The 22,951-nt window shown below is 36.8% G+C and overlaps 1 protein-coding gene across 3 annotated transcripts in view; it reads left to right on the forward strand.

Annotated features, from left to right (window-relative positions):
* The window catches only part of LOC124797429, a 266,751-nt gene that overhangs the window by 237,947 nt on the left and 5,853 nt on the right, over window positions 1-22,951 (forward strand). For all 3 annotated transcript variants that reach the window (XM_047260784.1, XM_047260787.1, XM_047260785.1), the window contains one exon: window positions 6,068-6,852. In XM_047260784.1, the coding sequence (XP_047116740.1) occupies window positions 6,068-6,852 (785 nt within the window). The remainder of the gene's footprint in view (window positions 1-6,067; window positions 6,853-22,951) is intronic.

Here is a 22,951-nt window from a genome sequence, read left to right on the forward strand (position 1 = left end):
AATGTTACAAGATGTTCATTTCAAAGAGTATACTGCCTAGTGATTGTAATATGACCTCTGTCACAGAGCCCAATGTATAATATTTTAGAGTGACTTGTATGTGAGAGAATGGATACATCTCATGATTCATCCGAAACAAAGTATCTGATAAAAACCACATTCACTTAAAATAACAGAACTGAACATCTGGTCATGACAGTAACATTTGCCTAAACCAAGCACAACTGAACAGTACAAATATTGCATCTTACAGTTTGTCATTATAACAAAACAGTTTTGTTGTACAACATAAAGAACAAAATCACTATATCCTACTAAGATGCTTTTATTATATTGAGCAACTATACACAGTTTTCTTGATATTACTGTTCCAGTTGTCATTAACATAAAATTAATTACACACTTCTGTTCTTTCTTATGGTAGTCCTTCTGTTATACTTCTGTTCTTGCTTATGGTACTCCTGTTATGTAGGTTGATCTGAGAATAACACCTCCTGATGATCAATAGTTATCAATAAAGCATTATTCACTAAAAGCAGCTTATGTTAGAAATTGAATTCCTTCAAACATAGTATAAACTTTATACTAAACTTCCACTGACAAACTCATTAAAGGCATTTGATATAATCCACTTCACTGCTGGCTACATAAAGGTAAGATGCTTAGGTTGTTGTTTTGACAAGACACCCATTACTTCAGAGTTTAGACTGCTTGATGCAATCACAGATGATAGAGAGTGGTCCCTTTTGTGGCATGAAATGGCAGCAGGGAAGTGGCAGGTCTGAGTTGATTACATGCACTATGTTCCATAATATTTAATAGACACCATATTTCTTGAACAAACAATATCAGGTGCCTTAAGCAAATAAAATATTTGTTCAAATTCTAATAACAATACAATACTGCTCCAAAATTTCCTCAAAAGAAGCTTTGCTGGTACCTACACAACAAAATCGGCACAGAATATACATAACTGTTGTGGTGGAGACCCACCACATTTGTCAACACTTCCAAGTTGACTGTCAGGTAAAACTACAGTCCTTTGCGTAGCCACAGTCCTGAACATGTGTGTCCAACTCAGGCCCAAAATTCCATGGCTGTGATGAGTGTCCTTCCACCTCAGGCAGTGCAGTGACAACAGCACTCCCTGTATGGCCCAGCAGTATCACTTGACACAGCTGTCAGGACATTGATATCCAAGCTGGCACCACTGAAATTGCAATACACCTGTAGTGATTATTACGCATTCTGAAGACAATGACTGTGTACACTCCGAGTTACATAATGCAACATTCTGCATCCTTTTTCTTGGGTGGGATGAAAAAGATTTCTTAGCAATATCTGTGACACCATAATATTTTAGCTGCTCTAGGATAATGGTGTCCTTTTGGGTAAAATATTCCAGGGGTAAAATAGTCCCCCATTCAGGTCTCAGGGTGGGAGCTACTCAGGAGGACGTAATTATCAGAGAAACAAAACTGGTGTTCTATGGGTCAGAGCATGGAATGTAAGATCCCTTAAGCAGGTAAGTTAGGAAATTTGAAAAGGGAAATGGATAGGGTACAGTTAGACATACAGGAAATTAGTGAAGTTCGGCAGCAGGAGGGTCAAGACTTCTGTTCAGGTGGACACAGGGTTATAAATACAGAATCAAATAGGGGTAATGCAGGAGTTGGTTTAATAATGAATAAAAAAATAGGAATGCGGATAAGCTATTATGAACAGCATAGTGAACGCATTGTTGTAGCCAAGATAGACACGAAGCCCACGTCTACCACAGTAGTACACGTTTATATGCCAACTAGTTTCACAGATGGGGAAATGAAAATTTAACACTCATTGGAGACTGGAATTCGATAGTAGGCAAAGGAAGAGAAGAAAAAGTAGTAGGTGAATATGGACTGGGGATAAGAAATGAAAGAGGAAGCTGCCTGGTAGAATTTTGCACAGAGTATAACATAATCATAGCTAACACTTGGTTTAAGAATCTTGAAAGAAGGTTGTATACATGGAAGAGACCTGGAGTCACTGGAAGGTTTCAGATAGATTACATAATGCTAAGACAGAGATTTAGGAACCAGGTTTTAAATTGTATGACATTTCCAGGGATAGATATGGACTCTAATCACAATTTATTGCTTACGACTTGTAAATTAAAACTGAAGAAACTGCAAAAAGTGGGAATTTAAGCAGGTGGGACCTGGATAAACTGAAACAAACAGAGGTTATAAAGACTTTCAGAGAGAGCATTAGAGAACAATTGACAAATATGGGGGAAAGGAATACAGCAGAAGAAGAATGGGTACTTTTGAGAGATGAAATAGTGAAGGCAGTAGAGGATCAAGTAGTTAAAATGATGAGGGCTAGAAGAAATCTGTAGGTAACAGAAGAGATATTGAATTTAACTGATGAAACGATAAAATATAAAAATGCAGTAAATGAAGCAGGCAAAAAGGAATACGAATGTCTCAAAAATAAGATCGACAGAAAGTGCAAAATGGCTAAGCGTGGATGGCTAAAGAACAAATGTAAGGATGTAGAAGCATATATCTCTAGGGTAAGATAGATATTGCCTACAGGAAAATTAAAGAGACCTCTGGAGAAAAGAGAACCACCTGCATTAATATCAAGAGCTCAGATGGAAAACCAGTCCTAAGCAAAGAAGGGAAAAGCAAAAAGGTGGAAGGAGTACATAGAGGATATATAGAAGGGTGACGTACTTGACGGCAATATTATGGAAATGAAAGAGGACCTAGATAAAGATGAAATGGGAGATATAATACCGCATGAAGAATTTGACAGAGCACTGAAAGACCTAAGTCAAAACAAGGCCCAGGGAGTACACAGCATTCCATTAGATCTACTGATAGCCATGACAAAACTCTACCATCTGGTGAGCAAGGTGTATGAGAGAGATGAGATACCTTCAGATTTCTAAAAGAATATAATAATTCCAATCCCAAAAAAAGCAGGTGTTGACAGGTTTGAAAATTACCAAACTATCAGTTTAATAAGTCATGGCTGCAAAATACTAACACAAATTCTTTACAGATGAATGGAAAAACTGGTAGAAACTGACCTCAGGGAAGATCTGTTTGCATTCCGTAGAAATGTTGCAACACATGAGGCAATACTGACCCTACAACTTATCTTAGAAGATAGATTAAGGAAAGGCAAACTTACATTTCTAGCATTTGTAGACTTAGAGAAAGCATTTGACAATGTTGACTAGAATACTCTCTTTCAAATTCTGAAGGTGGCAGGGGTAAAATACATGGAGTGAAAGGCTATTTAGAATTTGTACAGAAACCAGATGACATTTATGAGAGTCAAGTGGCATGAGAGGGAAGCAGTGGTTGAGAAGGGAGTGATACAGGGTTGTAGCTCATCCCCAATGTTATTCAATCTGTATATTGAGCAGGCAGTGAAGGAAACAAAAGAAAAAATTGGAGTAGGAATTAAAATCCATGGAGAAGAAATAAAAACTTTGAGATTTGCTGATGGCAGTGTAATTGTGTCAGAGACAGCAAAGGACTTTGGAAGAGCAGTTGAACGGAATGGACAGTGTCTTGAAAGGAGGGTATAAGATGAACATCAACAAAAGCAAAACGAGGATAATGGAATGTAGTCGAATTAAGTCGGGTGATGCTGAGGGAATTAGATTAGGAAATGAGACACTTAAAGTAGTAAAGGAGTTTTGCTATTTGGGTAGCAAAATAACTGATGATGGTCGAAGTAGAGAGGATATAAAATGTAGACTGGCAATGGCAAGGAAAGTGTTTCGGAAGAAGAGAAATTTGTTAACATCAAGTATAGATTTAAGTGTCAGGAAGTCCTTTCTGATAGTATTTGTATGGAGTGTAGCCAGGTATGGATGTGAAACGTGGATGATAAATAGTGTAAACAAGAAGAGAATAGAAGCTTTCAAAATGTGGACATACCGAAGAATTCTGAAGATTAGATGGGTAGATCGCATAACTAATGAGGAGGTACTGAATAGAACTGGGCCCAACTTGACTAGAAGAAGGGATCAGTTGATAGAACACATTCTGAAGCATCAAGGGATCACTTCATCAAACCAGTCTCTGGACTGGGTTTTTTGACAAGTCACAGAAAATACTAGCTGCAAAATTTTGTCATTTAAATTTTGTATAATCTGATATTTGAATTGAAAAATAACATCTTTTGAAATCCAAATTAAGACTGCCTAAGTATCTTCTACATTGTGTCCATATCAGTCAATCCAAACAAAAAATCTAAAAATCTAACTGAAGTCTGACATGGTAGTTAAAAAGGTCCAAGTTAGTGACAGTATGTGAGTAATATTCTAATGAGTAAAATGAAAATTATAGATTTATTTGATGATAAATCCAGGCAATTATTGTGAGTCCATTCAGAGAATGTCTGTATTCTTTAGTGAATAATGTCTAAAAATGGATACAACGTATACAAGCACACATCTGCATACTTCAAGACTTTGACTTCTGTGTGGAATACACATACCAAGGTAGTCCATTAAGGTTATGACTGGATTCCCCATTGTAATGAACTGTGTTGCATCACATCATCAAGAGAGTTATGTAAATACATCTCATAGCTTGTAAGTGTTTAAAAGTTAGGGAATATGTTCAGTACCTTTATTAACATTCAGGTGCCTAAGAGATGTCTGGAGCAAATTATGTAGTGTGCCTGGAGGGAAGCAGAACATGAGAGGTATCAGTTGAGGGTGAAAATGGCATGGCAAACAGATCTGACAAGTGGACAGTGGTAGCAGAAGATAGGCAAATTTATCAAACAGTAAAATCTGAAGTGGGTGTTTTTATGGCACTGCCTTATATGAATAACAAATGCAGTTACAGTTTGCTTACAAATGTTGTGCCAGTTAAAGTACATTTTGCCTGTGGAAATATATCCCAGAGAACTAAATAATTCAGTTGCTGGCTTTTTTATAATTAAAAAGAAAAAAGATGAGAGAGGGAAAAATAAATACATAAAACCTGTATTAGTTTTACACAGACACAGTTTCACCATATTTGTTTACAATGAAATAGTACTCCAGATGTTGGTAATTTCCACTTTAATTTTTGAGATTGGATAAACAGTGTATTTTAGAGCAAGATATTCCAGGTTGCATGTTAACAACTTGTTTTCACTTTCATTTGTAGTCATTACAATTACCTGTCGAAATAAAAAATTATTATGACCTCAGAAATTATACAGAATTCTTATGTTTACCTTTCCAATTTCATTTATGAATTCATTTTTTTCTGTTTTTGTAAATACATCAGTTGGCACTGTTAGTGTTGGTAATTAGGTCAATTTAGAAAGGGCTAGATTAACTACTTGGAGACTTGAGGAATACTGTCAGATATTTGATGTCAATTCCATACACCATCCAACCGTTTTTCAAGATTAAGGATGATCCAGCCATTTTTCAAGATTAAGGATGGTACACAGCCAGATATGACTCATGAAATACTAACTCTCAGGCAGTTTTTCTTAAATCTTATTTATATGCAATCACCTGTAACAGTTTAGTTCACATTTATTTATCTGTTCATCATGTCCTTCTGGTAATTTTGAGATTCTTTGATGAAGAAATAACTGGATGACAGGATTCAATGAAGAATTAAGAGAATCACAACATTCTTGTAATATGTAATTACTAATGTGGGAGGGTTGCACTCACTACAATCGCAGGTTCGAATCCTGCCTCGGGCATGGATGTGTGTGATGTCCTTAGGTTAGTTAGATTTAAGTAGTTCTAAGTTCTAGGAGACTGATGACCTCAGATGTTAAGTCCCATAGTGCTCAGAGCCATTTGAACCATTTTGTGGGTCGCACTTTCATTCTGTTACCTGTATAACTAGCTTTTTAACTTTTTAATCTTTCCTATTTATTCTTCAGTTAACTCCATAATGAGCTGCTTCAGTATACTGATTTGTATAAAGGCTTCTGTAATTACTCTTTGATTATTTGATATGCAGAGAAATTATGACTAAATATAGTAAATACATTATTACATTTGGTGAGTCTAGTTTATGTTCTATTTGTTACTGTGTTTTAGAGAGCAGCCCTCCCAGTCTGCCCCCACGCCGAAGTATTGAGAGACGACCAAGTTCTCCATGGCATGATGTTCCTACAAACAATTCACCTGTGGATGGCGATAGCAACAAATTAACACTTAGTCAAGAACAGCAGGACTCACTGCTTGGCACTCCTGAAGGCTTTGCACTACTTAAGAGCAAGTGGCAGGCAGCAGAAAGGGGTGGTGAGTGGAACCCAGAGTTACATCACCTCAAGTTGTTGCAGTCACCTGATGAAGACATAAAGAAAGAGGATTCTGATTCGATGCCCAGTCTTAGCCATTTATATAGTAAGGTTGACAAGAAGTCGAAGACAAGTTTGGATAAAATGGACTCACGTGAACTAAACTTTCAGCCTGGAGAACAACAGTTAATAATACCAGTGTCACCTTCACATAAAATACCAATCACGAGGACTGATGTGAGAGAGGAACAACTAGATGGGGACTATGGTATGATGGATACAAGTAGAGAAGACTCAAAGAAAGAGGAAGAAGACAATTTTCAACAAGACAGTTTAATGAGCTGTCTCTCAAGTGACAAAGAATACATCATATCTCGTGACTCATTGCAGGATAAGTCTCTGAGTTTAGAGTTACCCACTGATCAGAAGAATGAGAGGCACATTCAAGAACTGAATAACAGGAACTCTAATGATCTAAATATTCTTCTAGCACAACTTGCTGAAATTACTACAGCTCCCCTGTTGACACCAGGAGCAACTAGCAGTCTTGTAAACTATCCACACTCAGATATGAACGACAAGGTATACATGACACAAAACTAAATACAATTTCATTAATTAATATTAAACATGAACTAGAAATTACCTGTCATTTTATAAAAATGCAGAAAGCAGGCTATTTTGGCATTTCCTTAACAATTGGCTGTGATTTATTACAATGTATACTTAACTATTTTAGACATAGTACAACTGTGTATATTTATTTTGTTACTTTTTGTATGTATTGTTATCACACTATCACTTTTTATACATAATTAAAATGATATGAACTAAAGTAACAAGGAAGTATATATTACTAGTGCTGACTGGCTTAATGTATGAAAGGTTTTCTCCACTTTGCCTCTCTCTCTCTCTCTCTCTCTCTCTCTCTTCTTCTTTTCTTTTGTGTGTGTGTGTGTGTGTGTGTGTGTGTGTGTGTGTGTGTGTGTGTGTGTGTGTGGGTGGGGGTGGGTGCACGTGCATGTGGACACATATGCTTGTGCAGGAGCACACTACTTTAAACAAATAGCTATTCAGTCATAATTGAAGTGTGGGTTTGAACACTCAGAGTGGTGCATAAATATTTAACTCTGTAAAATATTACATTTTAAAGAAAATGTTCAGAATGTACTGAAATGCAGGAAACTCCTTACCCCTTTAAAAAAATAAACAGCTTGACTGTTTGTTTGTGAATGGATATGGTTTGCTTCTTTCTGTAATGGTAGACCATAGAAAGCACGCAGCATACTGAACATAATATAAACTTTAATTCTGAAGACACGTGGTAATTTCATAGCATTGTTTTTGAATTTTGTAAATATTGTGAACTTGTAAATTAAGGAGAACCTGATTATGTTTTAGCCATACAGTTTTAGTATAAGAAGCATTACAAACTATGGAAAATCCAAGATGCAGTAATGACAATATTATGAAAAGGATAGTCATTTCTCGTCATAAAGCGAAGATGCTGAGTCACAGATAGGCACAAAAAAACTTCGGAATTAGACAAATGCAACTGATATGACCACAGTCTCTGGCTGCCAAGGCCAGACTGCCAGTCTGGCTCCTTTCTGAATGACATAGGCTATTTCTTTCACTGTTCTTGTCCAGTTCAAGTGTGTTTCCCGTCTTCAGTGCCATTGTTACTTACTAGATATTAAACAATAATCTTCCTTTCCTTTAGGAAAAGTGCAGTCTTTCAAAATAAGTCAGCACTGAAATATGATTAATAATCACAGGTGAAAAAAAATCACAAACAAACTGTGTAAAATAGATTTAACAATGAAGGGGAATGTATGCTGTTAAAAATCTGCAGTTGCAGTATTTGTTTTTTAAAAAAAAACACAACACAATTATTCATCATCCCCAGTAGAGAGAGAGAGAGAGAGAGAGATAGAGAGAGATTACAGCAGAAATAATGCCGAAGACCAGCAGAATATAGCGAAGAACTTTGATAGCATATGTTAATGGGAATGTTTCAAAAATTACTACACCAAGAGCTCATTTAACGGATCAAATCAGATGGGGCATAATAGAAGAAAGTTTAACAGAAATTACTGTGCATACACAGTATTTAAAATCAGCTAATTCCACAGTGTCCTAACAAATTTCTCTTTAATAAGCCCCTTAATTTATTTCTCGCCATTTTTACACTTCATATTTGGAGATTCGTCCTTCAATGACTAACACAGTTATTTGTAGTTAAGAAGTTTCATAATAGTTATATAATTGAAATTGTGTTCCAGTCCCAATTGGGAACCCTAATTTCACCCACCATGGTTTCCTTTGATAACTTCTGGCTAATATAGTATTTAGCACATTCAGTTCGTTGCCCCAACAACAATCTACCACAATTTTGCTATTGTTAGGATAATATCCCACCCATCCCCCCATTAAACATTGACCTTGCCATTGGTGGGGACGCTTGCTTGACTTAGTGATACAGGCAGCTGTACCACAGCTGCAGCCACAACGGAGGGGTATCTGTTGAGAGACCAGACAAATGTGTGGTTCCCGAAGAGGGCCAGCAGCCTTTTCAGTAGTTGCAGGAGAAACAGTCTTGATGATTGACTGGTCTGACCTATAAACCAAAATGACTATGTTGTGCTGGTACTGCGAATGGCTAAAAGCAAGGGGAAACTAAAGCCATAATTTTTCCTTTGCACATGCAACTTTACTGCATGGTTAAATGATGATGGCATCCTCTTGCGTAAAATATTCTGGAGGTAAAATAGTCCCCCATTTGGATCTCTGGACGGGGACTACTCAGGAGGATGTCGTTATTAGGAGAAACAAAACTGGCTTTCTATGGATCAGAGTGTGGAATGTCAGATGCCTTAATCGAGCAGGTGGGTTAGAAAATTTAAAAAGGGAAATGGATAGGTTTAAGTTAGATATAGTGGGAATTACTGATGTTTGGTTGCAGGAGGAACAAGACTTTTGGTCAGATGAATACAGGGTTCTAAACACAAAATCAAATATGGATAATGCAGGAGTAGGTTTACTAAGGAATGAAAAAATAGGAACACATATAAGATACTATGGACAGCATAATGAACACATTATTGTAGCCAGGATAGACATGAAGCCCTTGTCCATCACAGTAGTACAAATTTATATGCGAACTACCTTTGCAGATGATGAAGAGATTGAAGCAATGTATGATGCCATAAAAGAAATTATTCAGTTAGTTGAGACAGATGAAAATTTAATAGTCTTTTGGGACTGGAACTCGATGGTAGGAAAAGGAAGAAAAGGAAAAGTAGCAGTTGAATATGGACTGGGGGTAAGGACTGAAAGAGGAAGCCATCTGGTAGAATTTTACACAGAGCATAACCTAATCAAAGCTAACACTTAGTTTAAAAATCATGAAAGAAGGGTGTATACTCGGAAGAGGCCTGGTGACACTGGAAGGTTTCAGGTAGGAACCAGGTTTTAAATTATAAGGTATTTCCAGGGCCAGAGGTGGAATTCTGAAAACAATATATTGGTTATGTACTGTGATTAAAACTGAAGAAACAGCAAAAGGTAGGAATTTAAGGAGATGAGACCTGGATGAACTGAAAGAACCAGAGGTTGTAGAGAGCTTCAGAGACAGTTAGAAAATGATTGACAGGAACAGGAGGAAGAAATACAGTAGAAGAAGAATGGGTAGCTTTGAGAGATGACAGAATGAAGACAGCAAAGGATCAAGTAGGTAAAAAGATGGGGGCTAGTAGAAATCCTTGGGTGGTAGAAGAGATACTGAATTTAACTGAGGAAAGGAGAAAATATAAAAATGCAGTAAATGAAGAAGGAGAAAAGGAATACGAATGTCTCAAAAATGAGATTCACAAGAAGTGTAAAGTGGCTAAGTATGGATGGCTAGAGGACAAATGTAAGGATGTAGAAGCATATATCAGTAAGGTATAATATATTCTGCCTACAGAAAAATTAGAGAGACCTTTGGAGAGAACCACCTGCCATAATATCAAGAGCTCAGATGGAAACCCAGTCTTGAGCAAAGAAGGGAAAGCAGAAAGGTGGAAGGAGTATATAGAGGGTTTATACAAGGGTGATGTACTTGAGGGCAATATTATGGAAATGGAAGAGGATGTAGATGAAGATGAAACGAGAGATATGATACCACGTGAATAATTTAACAGAGCGCTGAAAGACCTAAGTCAAATGAAAGCCCCCTGGAGTAGACAGCATTCCATTAGGATTAGTGATAGTCTTGGGTGAGCCAGCCTCTTCCACTGGTGAGCAATCTGTATGAGACAGGTGAAACACCATCATACCTCAAGAAGAATTTAATAATTCCAATTCCAAAGAAAGTAGGTGTTGACAGATGTGAAAATTACTGAACTATTAGTTAAATACATCACAGTTGCAAAATACTAACACGAATTCTTAATGGACGAATGGAAAAACTGGTAGAAGCTGGCCTTGGGGAAAATCAGTTTGGATTCCATAGAAATGTTGGAACACATGAGGCAATACTGACATCTTAGAAGATAGATTAAGGAAAGGCAAACATACATTTCTAGCATTTGTAGACTTAGAGAAACCTTTTGACAATGCTGACTGGAATACTCTCTTTCCAATTCTGAAGTTGGCAAGGGAGCGAAAGGCTATTTACAATTTGTACAGAAACCAGATGACAGTTATAACAGTGGAGGGGCACAAAAGGGAAGCAGTGGTTGAGAAGGGAGTGATACAGGGTTGTAACCTATTCCTGATGTTATTCAATCTATATATTAAGCAAGCAGTAAAGGAAACAAAAGATAAATTTAGAGTAGGAATTAAAGTCCAAGGAGAAGAAATAAAAGCTCTTTGAGGTTTGCCGATGACATTGTTATTCTGTCAAAGACAGAAAATGACTTGGAAGAGTTGTTCAGTGTAATGGACAGTGTCTTGAAAGGAGGATATGATTAAGATCAACAAAAGCAAAATGAGGATAATGGAATGTAGTTGAATTAAATCACGTTATGCTGAGGGAATTGGATTAGGAAATGAGACAGTTAAAGTAGTAGATGAGTTTTGCTATTTGGGGAGCAAAATAACGAGATGATGGTCAAAGTAGAGAGGATATAAAATGGAGACTGGCTACAGCAAGGAAAGCATTTCAGAAGAAGAGAAATTTACAGAGTATAGATTTAAGTGGTCAGGAAGTCTTTTCTGAAACTGGTATGAAGTGTAGCCATGTATGGATGTGAAGCATGGATGATAAATAGTGTAGACAAGAAGACAATACAAGCTTTTGAAATGTGGTGCTTCAGAAGAAAGCTGAAGGTTAGATGGGCAGATCCCATAACTAATGAGGCGTTACTGAATAGAATTGGGAGAAGAGGAATTTGTGGCACAACTTGACTAGATGTAGCGATTGTTTCGTAGGACATTTTCTGAGGCGTCAAGGGATCACAAATTTAGTACTGAAGGGAAGCTTCGAGGGTAAAAATTGTAGAGGGAGACCAAGAGATGAATACGCTAAGCCGATTCAGAAGTGTGTAGATTGCAGTAGTTACTCAAAGATGAAGAGGCTTGTACAGGATAGAGTAGCATGGAAAGCTGCATCAAACCAGTCTCTGGACTCAAGTCTTAACAACAACAACAACAGGATAATATCAAACAATATTAAAAAGAACTGTGCTAAGCAAATTTAAATTTAGTTTGGGTATGTTGCACAGTTGCTTCTGTATACCACTGTGAATAAATATTTAATTGGTCAATTCTTTTACTTTACAGTAACACATGTGAATACTGGCTTAGTGTGCAAGTACCATGTTAATCATTAAAATTGCAGAACAAAAAGGACAGAAAATTATGAAATTTTAGCTGCTGTGCATATAAAATATAGTAGGAAGAATACATGACAAAATTTCTAGCTGTTGGGAGGGGGGGGGGGGGGAGGGGGGCGGTATATGACATGTAGTACAGGGAGTTGCAACCTTTGGCAAGAAGAGTGACCATAACTCTGCTGGACATCAAGTCAAACAGAGCTTGGGTGACAGATATGACCAATTCAATACATTCCCCTTTCACTTTGTGCCAGATTTCATCAGTTGCAGTCACTCGGAAATGACCAGAGAGACAGACGGAAGAATGTGCAGGCCAGAGCAACAGTCTAACAACCTCCTTAGAGAGTTAATTCAGGACAGGAAGGCACATGTTCTTATCTTGTTGTCACATTGGCCTTACACCCAATGATTCCCCATTATGGTAGGTGTTGGTCCATATGGCGATGTCAAATGCAATCTGTCAATTTTTTAACATCGGAGCCTCCATATGTTGATATGTCCACTGTGATGCTGTACACAGAACCAGGAGTCATCCATGAAGACAGCATGACGCTTTTCCTGTGTCTAGTGTTGTCGGATGCACTACTGTCAGCACCATAGTCTCTGCCACTATACCAAAGGAAGCTGCAACAATGGTTGTCATGGTGACTGGCTGTGATGTTCCACACATGTCTATCGGGATGAAAACTGCCTTGCTGTAAACGTGAGGCTGCTAAGATGTTGCATGGTGTCAAGTATGGCCCTCCTGAACCATTGCTTCCATATTCGCATCACGGTCATGGGAACCTGACCAATGTGAGCAGCAATATTTTGAAATGATAGAACAGTCTCTATATGCTGTTACCCTACTACTGTTGAATTCTGTCACTTGCTGGTAGACTTTTTCCTTTTTCGACTAGGGACAACGTATAGTCTTCTCAGGAACAACCAAATTTCAAATGTGATTCCCGAATGATAAACTTGCTGCAAAATCTTTTCTAGTATACACACTGTAGCTGGCATTACCCCTACCTACTTTGTACAGGTGTGTTGAAATGTTTGTGCACTGCCTTAATGTTCTTGCAATTTTAGTGGCCAGTCAAGTAGTTTTTCCAGTAGGAGTTTTCTTAGATAGTAAGGCATGTATGTTATTGTAATGTTTTTAGTTTCAGCAGAGAGTTAGTTTGTTGATTTTCTAACATGACATAGATTTCCATTTTAATTCAGACTTGAGACAACCAAACTGTACTTTTTTTATGTTAAGGAATGAATATTTTCTTATAATATCAAGTAATTAAATATTTATGGCATTAACAGTTTTACTGTTTAACCCTTAAGCAGTTGCACAATATTTTAATACACAAAAATTCATGTTTGCTCTATTTGACCTGAATCTAAAGCACAAGGAACACAATACACCAGCATATCATTGAGATAATTATTTAAAATATACTTTTTTACATCCTTTTAAAAGAATAATTGATTTCAGTGATATTTTGGTCATCTTTTATTTCCAAATAACTGATTTTTTTAAGATGAAGCTTCAGTGTCCTTTTAAGATGGGCATGTTAGAAGGTATAAAATGTCCATTATTTATTGTAATATTCACAGGATGTGCATATCACTTTAGTGTTGTGTCTGGAAACAGTCACACACACTGTGGAATGTTTGCTGTCATTCACACTTGGGCACATGTGACACCTTCTTCTCTTGGTAGGGAATGGTAGCTGGTCTTGTTCTTCACATCCTTTCGTGTGCCGGAACCAATTCCTTTCTCTGCTAGATAAAGCATAAATTTTGTTTTAGATTTCAGACTATTTAAGAACTGTACATCCTTTGGACAGCATAGTTGATTAGTTAAGTTCTTAACCAGATTCTTCAGAAATTCACATCTTGCAAATGCATTACAAGAGCTCAGTTTCTAAAGGCTATATGAATTCAGAGCAGACACATTTACCAAATGAAAGAACACTGCTTCAGGCCATCTTCTTGTTCTACTGTCAATGTTTTAGTTACTACATAACTGATCACAAGTGTACGTTCCACTTTTTGTATGGTTGTAAAAGATTGTAATTTCTGGCTTTTTCTAAGAGTTTATATTAGTCTTTCCATCATTATGCACCATGGACATGAGTACAGCAGATTGTGATTTGGCTGGAACATGCCACACCATTGTTATGTCTTGCATAAAACCAAACAGGTTTAAAGCTACAGTTCTTTATTTGGCAAAAATTGTGGGGAATATTTGGTTTGTTCTTTCATAATGTTCCTACTAATGTCAACCATTTTCCAATAGAATTCTTGCAAGAGGCATGGTGGTATATATTGTCAACAGTTATATTTGTGCACCTTATACAGGAATAGCAAGATATTGCACGATATCTGAAGGCTTGTTCAATTTGATGAAAGGAACATTTGTCTGTGTGCCTACATTTCTTAGTTTGTAAGATAAAATGTTGTAGAGTCTAATGAAGCAAAATGTTTTTGCCTTATTTCTTTGCCTCTTTTTGCAGATATTGTCAGATGGATAACACTCAAAATAGAATTAATTGCTTATCAACTGTCACATCTCCTTCGGGAATATACAGCTTCAAACATTTATCGTGCAAGTTCACACTTCTCAGTCTCTTGTGCAGTTATCATCAAAGCATATACAGGAATCTTCTATATGGAATAGTAACTGCAAATCCATCAGACCCATCTGCATCCTATTTGTCTCTGCTGCTATAGCAGCAGACACGTTTGGTCACATTGCTGAAATATGGAGTGAAATAGATGGAAACACACAGTAACAATGAAACACTGAGGACAACAATGGTATTAAGTAGCACTCAAGAGAAAAGCACACAAAAGGAAGAATTTCTCACCATGTCAAAGCTCAGCTACAGAAGAAAAAACTCTCAGGTTACCTCAACCCGACACAAGCAGTGAAGGATTTACGAATCATATGCACATCTGAAGATCACGTATACTTTTTTTGATAACCTATTTTCACTTAAGGAAATTCTTCAAGTGTTGAGTTTTGAGTGTGATCTTATTAATTTTAAGGTTCTCATTCATTTCACTTTTTTATTGAAATATTTATACTAATCTTGAACCTGCACAGGAAAAAATGGGAAATGCTATAATTAACAAAGTGTTGCAATGGTCACTTCCATAAGTTCCAACAATCTACAGAGCACCACACTTAGTTCCTAGGATACACTGTACATGAGTGTTTTCTATCTGACAACTTCTTGATTGTGTGATTGATCCAATGATAATTTCAAATGGCATACAGGATCACTTTTTCTTAAGAGAAAAGGTATGTTATTTTGGTAATATGCAGCTCTGACATCAAATCACTGGAATTCTATTCTACATCTTTTAATGCATATAATTTTCTGCCCACACCAAATTTCATTGCGTTTGATTTCTAAAGAACTCTCCTGTAGCTCCTGCTTTCAGACAGTAACAAACAATTCCATATTATCTTATATTCTTATCTCTTTAAGGTTTGTCAAGCACAAAATATTTCACCGTTTAGACTATCCAAACAAGAAAATTGGGAGTTGAGAAATGCTCATCTCATACCGTCCAGATTCTTACTTCTTAACTCTTCACTCAGTTTTAAATAATTATTTCATTTCTTGATTGATGACTGATTAATAACTGATTAATGATTGATTAATTGGAGAATGTGATTGATTTAACATGGAATTTCCTGCAGATACTCCTAGCCAAATGTCCGTTTAGAACTAGTTGATGTAATGTTTGCAATCAGAACTCTCAAAGTATTAAGAAGCAATTAATACTCTCTAATTGTGACCACTTCTCATCCTTGCACATTTCTTTCTAACATCAGAGCCTATTTTGGCAGCCCAGATCTTAAAATATCCATGTGCTTTAAATCAATGTCCCTCTACTGCTTAGATTTTTACAAATTCTCTCTCCATTGCCAAATATCCTAATATTAATATCACTGCTTTTATAATATTCTACTATCCTGCCAATTCATTGAATTCACAGTAATCACCAATAACAATGATGAAATCAATGCATTAGAATATTACTCTGGTGTCAAATAATTAATTGACAACTTCCAATAATGGAAATGGTAAAATTAACAAATCGCCATACCTCCTGAGGTGTTGAGTGATTGATAAGCATGTAAACTAGACTGAAAATTTGCAGTAATGTGGAACAGTTGATCAGTCAATACGCACATAAAAATATGGGAAGTTGCAGTTTGCTCACAAATATTGAATAACTTGTTTGTGTTAAACATTTCAACATTTCTTCATCATCAGGCAATTACTGGCATAGAAAAATTAGTTAAAATAACCAAGTACTGATTCACTTAATGTCAGTATTGTTGTAATGTGTATTAATTATGTAGTTTGCATTTAGGCTAAATAACACCTTGTTCCAAGCACTGGCAATAATATCATTAAGTGGATAAGTGTTATCATTAAGCGAATAAGTACGTGCTTACATTAAATAACGTGTTGCATGAGGAGGCTAAGTCAAATAATAGTGGTTATGAATCAAATATTTAATATTTTTAGAAGTAATCATAGTTAAAAAAAACAGGCAGTATGGTTATATATTACTTTATTATGTTCCTTGAGTTCATTTTTCTAGAACCACTGTAGTGCTACTTTCCAAATGTGAAATCTACTCTGTGTATGCTTTCTCACTCTCAAAACCTTTCTCATTCAACATATTTGATTGACTTGCCTTCTGCTGCGTTCATCACCTTTTTTTATATTTGCTATAGTCTTCTGTATTACACGTTATCCTTGCATTCAACCACAAGCATGTTGTTACATTTTTTAAATGACATGCAGAGTTTTTTTATTTCACAATTCCAATTTCGGTCTTAAGGCCATTATCAAGTGGTACTGCAAAAGATTTTGCTTCAACGCATCTCAGACTTTAAAAACCTCTATGGACTGTAACAATATAATTAAAAAGATAGTTACTACTCACCATGTAGCAGAGATACTGAGTTGCAGAAAGGCACAACAAAAAACTGTCAGAAAGTTAGCTTTTGGCCAACAAGGCCTTTGTCAAAATTAGACAACATACACACACTCACACAAATGCAACGTACACACACGAGTACAGTCTCTGGCAGCTGGAGCCAAACTCAAAAATCCTCTAACATGTACACATTTAACTATCAGAACTGAGCCATTTCACTGTAAAAATACAGCAGCATTGACCAAGCATGAAGCTCTATACAAAGTGAAATGATATTAATTACATGAATTATTGCCAGTGTTAACATCCTTAACACAAATCACAGTTTGTATCAATGTTTGCATATTTTGTTAATTTATTTTTACACCAACTGTCTCCGTTCACATGTAAACAGTACGTAAGAACAACAGTGTACTGTAGTTTGTGTTAATGATGTTAGCATTGGCAGTACTTCATACAATTTACATCATTTCGTGGTGTAAGGAGCTTCACACTCCTTCAATGCTGCTGTATTTTTATAATGAAAAGATTCAGTGTGGACGGTATGTATACATACCAGAGGATTTATAGTTTGACATGTGCTGAAGCACACAGCACCACTAGATAATGGCTGTACTACTACTTACTGCCCTTAAGGCCAAAACTGGAATTGTGACATAAACAATATCTACAGTTATTGGCGGATATAAAGCCCTCTAAAAAAATTCTACATGACTGTGAACCCCAATCATGACGAGTTAATTGTGTTAACATAACTTTTTTCTGTATTTCTGTTTTCTTGATGAGATTTTTTTTTACCTTGCAAAATCTTGATAATCGTACTATGGAAAAAATATATTGCAATACAGTCAGTTTTCTTACAACCTGTGATAGAAAAGTAGCTCTGAGGATTTCATACATCACCTGAAGAACTTGGACTTATTGATATTCTGGTAAGCTTTGATGTTGTTTTCGTATTCATGCAAATTATACTGGAGGAGTTTTTACAATACCTTGCTATTAATTTGAAAGAAAACTGTGTTCCACTTTAAATATTTGCTTAACACTAATCTATGTTTTATATTTAAAAACTAAAATTTTGCATACACTGCCATTGTTGCTTCGTGAAACTCTCTGTCAACTAAAACAGCTGGTTGACCTGTGGCTTCCCAGTCTTTAGTCTCGTGGAACTGCTACACTTTATGTATTTCTGTATAATTCTACAACTCAGTTCACCATACAGGTGGAGAAATGTACATTACACTTTGTAATGGGAAATGTGTATGAAAAATATTGATTATTTGGTCATTGTGTTTATTGAAAGCCTGTACATACCAACATTCGAGCAGAACAGTGTACTGAAGTTGTTAGAACCAGATTGGACCAGAACATTTCAAAGAAAAGTTTAGTCATTTACACATCAACTTCTGCTTGAACAGTATCCTGAGTAAAAGATTCATGTGAAACTTTGACCTGGACTGGTGAAACAAACAGTGGCCGTAAGAAAGATAACCCAAAAATAGTCTTTCTGTTATACATAAGCAATATTTTATCTTAGATTGGAACCTTAAAAACACAAGATTTTTTTCTCATATGTAACAGACTTTCAAAGTACTAGACACGCAATTAGAGTTGGTGAAACTTACCGTACAAGAAGCTCATTTAATCCTGTTTTGCTCCTGAAGAATCATTATGTTGACCTAAAGACAAAAGTGTTGACTTATTCTGTATACTTTGGTTCCCTGTTACCATATGTAATTCTTTTGAGATGGTGTACCTAAAGCAAATAAAATACTGGGTTATTCTAAATGACAGACACATTTTCAAAAATTCATATGTATTCGTGTACAAATCCAAAACAAACAAGCTTTATACAAATGAAAAGGGGAAGTTTCAAAGTTTTAGGTGGGTGGAGGCGAGCGGGTGGTGATGTTTTCAGGAGCAGGCAGTAGAGTTTGTGCAGCAATAGGGCCTTCATTCTGTTTCACTATCAGTTGTGTGTGAGATAGCGAATGTGGAACACAAGGTTTTCTGCATTATTGAGTTTCCAAAAAGTGAGTCACAAATTGTAATGCAGTAGGCATTTCATACCAAATTCGGTATTCAACCACCAATTCGCAAAAGCATTAGCTGTTGGTTTAAGCAATTTAAACAGACTGAGAGTGTGTGCAAAGGAAAAAGCATAGGCCAATCACATGCGTCAGAGGATGATGTCCGACAGATTCAAGAAAGTTTTGTGCGCAGTCCCAGTAAGTCTACCGGTAACAGAGGCAGTAAAGTTCTTAGAACACCCCCAACCAACTGCATTGAAAGTTCAGAGATGGTGTTTGCTGTACAACCCCTACCAATTACAAATTGTGCAGGCTCTCAACCCCAATGACAAAGAGAAGCCTCTCACATTTTGTGGTTATGTGCTAGCAAAGATGGAGGATGACACATTTCTACAATGTGTAATTTTTAGCAATGAAGGACATTCCACCTTAGTGGAAAAGTCAACAGAGACGGTGTTCACATATGGGGTTCAGAAAATCCACATTCACCACTGCAACATGAAAGAGACTCACTGAAGATCAATGTGTTCTGTGCCGTATCCCGTACAAAGGTTTATGGGCCATTTTTCTTTGCGGAAAGTACTGTAACGGGAATCACGTACCTGGACATGTTGGAACAATGGCTGTTCCCTCAAGTTATGGAAGATTTCCAGGACATTATTTTCCAACAGGATGGAGCTCTGCCCCATTGGCACCAAGATGTATGAGGCTTCTTGAATGACTCCCTTCCTCAGTGCTGGATCCGTCGCTGGGGACTTGAGGACGTGGCTCTGCACTTCTGCCCACCGAGATCTCCTGACCTCACACCCTGCGACTGTTTCTTATGGGGTTATGTGATGGAAGCTGTTTACGACCCACCTCTACCAACCACTCTGAACAATCTGTGGAACCAGATCATGCTGCTAAGATATGCTTTAGGGTGTGTGGGATGAGTTTGGCTACTGCATTGATGTTTGTAATGCTGCCAACAATGGCCACATTGGACATTTATAATATTTACCACATATCTAATTATTAAATAATTATTAAAAACTAATTAATAACAAATTATTAAATTTATTTAATTGCTATCAAACATTATGAAAAAAATCTTTGGAACTTCCTCTTTTCATTGGTATAAAGCTTGTTCATTTTGGATTTGTACTTGAATAAATACAAAGTTTTGAAAATGTGTTCATCATTTAGAATAACACTCTATTTATCCAGCAGCAGTCAGCAGCAAGAATATTGTGTAAAGCAGATAAATGTAATCTAGCAGAAGTCTTTTTAATGACTGATAGTCACTTCCTAGGACACATATTTTCCAATGGTTTTTGTTGCTGACAGTGAAGTTTCACTGATTGTGTATTTTCACAAAAACGATAAAAATAAAAATAAAATTTCATCAGTATTATTCTTTCTTGTCCAGGGTTCAGAGTGGTGTTGGGTAGACATTCAATAAATCTAACATCTAACATGGGACAAGTAACTAGGAATCCGCACCAATTTGTTAGGAAGATAGAAATAAACTTCTACAAATTATCTACATTTTTATATTCAAAGACTGAAAATATTGGGCAAATAGTGGTGTATATTGTAAAGCTGCATGACATGCAGTAATATTTTGTCAGCAGGGATCTGTCATTGCCAATGTACTTAAATATTTTCTTCAACAAATTGTCAATACAATCAAGAACACATTAAGCTACCATTAGCAGCTACTCAATATAACTGAGGAACCAGTTGTCATCCACCCCCCCCCCCCCTCCCCCTTCCTCAATCCCAAAGTAGCAGTCTAATTGAAACTTGAAACTTACAGATTAAAACTGTCACAGCTTGACTTTTACCAGTACCCCATTTCCTACCTTCCAAAATTCACAGAAGTTCTCCTGCATGTCTTGCAGGTCTAGCACCCTAGAAGAAAGGATACTGCAGAAATATGGCTTATCCATAGGCTGGGGGGTTGTTTTCAGGATGAATTTTCACTCTGCAGTGGGATTTGTGCTGATATAAAACTTCCAAACAGTTTAAAACTGTTTGCTACACCAGGACTGTGGCTAAGCCATGTCTCCGCAGTACCCTTTGTTCCAAGAGTGCTAGTCCCACAAGATATTAAGATATTGCAATAGAAATTCCCTGAAGTTTGGAAGCTAGGGGATGATGTACTAGTGGAAGTAGCACTGTGAGAATGGGTCATGGGTCGTGCTTAGATAGCTCAGTCAATAGAGCACTTGTCTCTGAAAGGAAAATGTCCCAGTATGGCAGTTTTACTCTGCCAGGAAGTTTCAAATCAGTGAACACTCAATTTCAGAGTGAAAATTCATTCTGGAAACAAGCCCCTAGGTTGTGGCTAGGCTGTGTCTCCACTATATCCTTCCTTAGAGGAGTGTTAGTCCAGCAAGGTATGCAGTACAACTTCTGTGATGTTTGGAAGATATGAGATGATGTACTGGTGGAAGTAAAGATGTGAGGATGTGTTGTGAGTCTTGCTTGGATATCTCTATTGGTAAAGCACTTACAGGTGAAAGGCAAAAATCTCATGGTTGAGTTCCACTCTGGCAAACAGTTTTAATCTACCATGGGGTTACAAACCAGAGCACACTGTGGAATGAAAATTAGTACTGGGGGCAGTTTAATTTTTTCCTCCAATACTGCAGATTTGTTTAAATATTGTCTCACAAATATATACTTTAAATTCTGCCACCAAAAAACCAAACATCTAGTTCTGTTATGTGAATATATATTTGTGTTGTGGAGACAGGTAAAGAGGAACTAGGTCTCCCTCTCTCTCCTTTCTCAATGAGATTAAGCTGAATGTGATTTATTTCACTATGGAAGTGGGGATAGATGGCAGATTTTCCAGATGAGCTAGTCTTCAAGAAATCCTGCCCCCCCCCCCCCCCCCCCCACACACACACACACACAATTACCTACACCAGGATTCAATTATTGTCCATAGTAAAAGTGTGGTGGTGTAAAAACATTATCAATAGAGACTAGAGTGAAACATGTAAATTGAAGCTGTTCGATGCAGAACTGGAATACCTCACCAATCTTTTGTTCAAGAATGGGTATTCATTTGCTGACAAAAACAGTATTAACACTATCATGTAAAGATCATGACACTGTACAGCCATCTGCAAAATGCATTAAATGTGTTACTGATTGCACAGGATGCAACTTGCTGTAGTCTGCAAACTTATCCAAAATATACAGTAACACCAAATGTCAACCAAAGATTGTCACAAATTGCCAAAAAAATTGAGATTTACAGGACACCATGTAACTGTGGAGATGTACGTGGTTACTACAAAAAGAATGGTGGAAAAATGACTAGGAGACCATATTGACAACTGTGCAATGGGAGAATCAGACAGATTATCTGTTGTGGAATACATTTTGCACTCAGGAGACTGTGATTCCATTCGATAAGATTCAGGTCCTGACTGCTGAAAGAGGGTACTACAATAAGCCATGTAGAGAGGTAATAGCATTACTAAACATCCTAATAATTTTAACAAAAAGGAGGAGGGTGTGAAACTGAATAGTGTCTGGATAATAACGAAGATTATGTGTAGCAGTCCTCCACCATGAGGCAACAGTAATAGAGGAAATCTCAACTGACAATGGCTAACTGCACTCGAGTTTAATACAAGACAAGTAATCAAAAACTGCTGATATGCAGAGGCTATGTGGGGGTAATCCAATATTTCAATGTAAAAATGTGTTGGTTGGCTCTTGAATATTTTCTAAGAACTTATCTTCCATAAATTGTGACCTCTGTAATAAGAATTATACACTGAGGTGCTGACTTCATACGTGAAGTGGACGTTAGTTATCTCCAGTAGTAGGTGGTGTGGATATCAGGAAACCAGAGTAATCTCTCAGATTTTCTTGGTCCAGTTGCTG

The sequence above is a fragment of the Schistocerca piceifrons genome, chromosome 1 (assembly GCF_021461385.2).
Source record: "Schistocerca piceifrons isolate TAMUIC-IGC-003096 chromosome 1, iqSchPice1.1, whole genome shotgun sequence".
NCBI lineage: Eukaryota > Metazoa > Arthropoda > Insecta > Orthoptera > Acrididae > Schistocerca > Schistocerca piceifrons.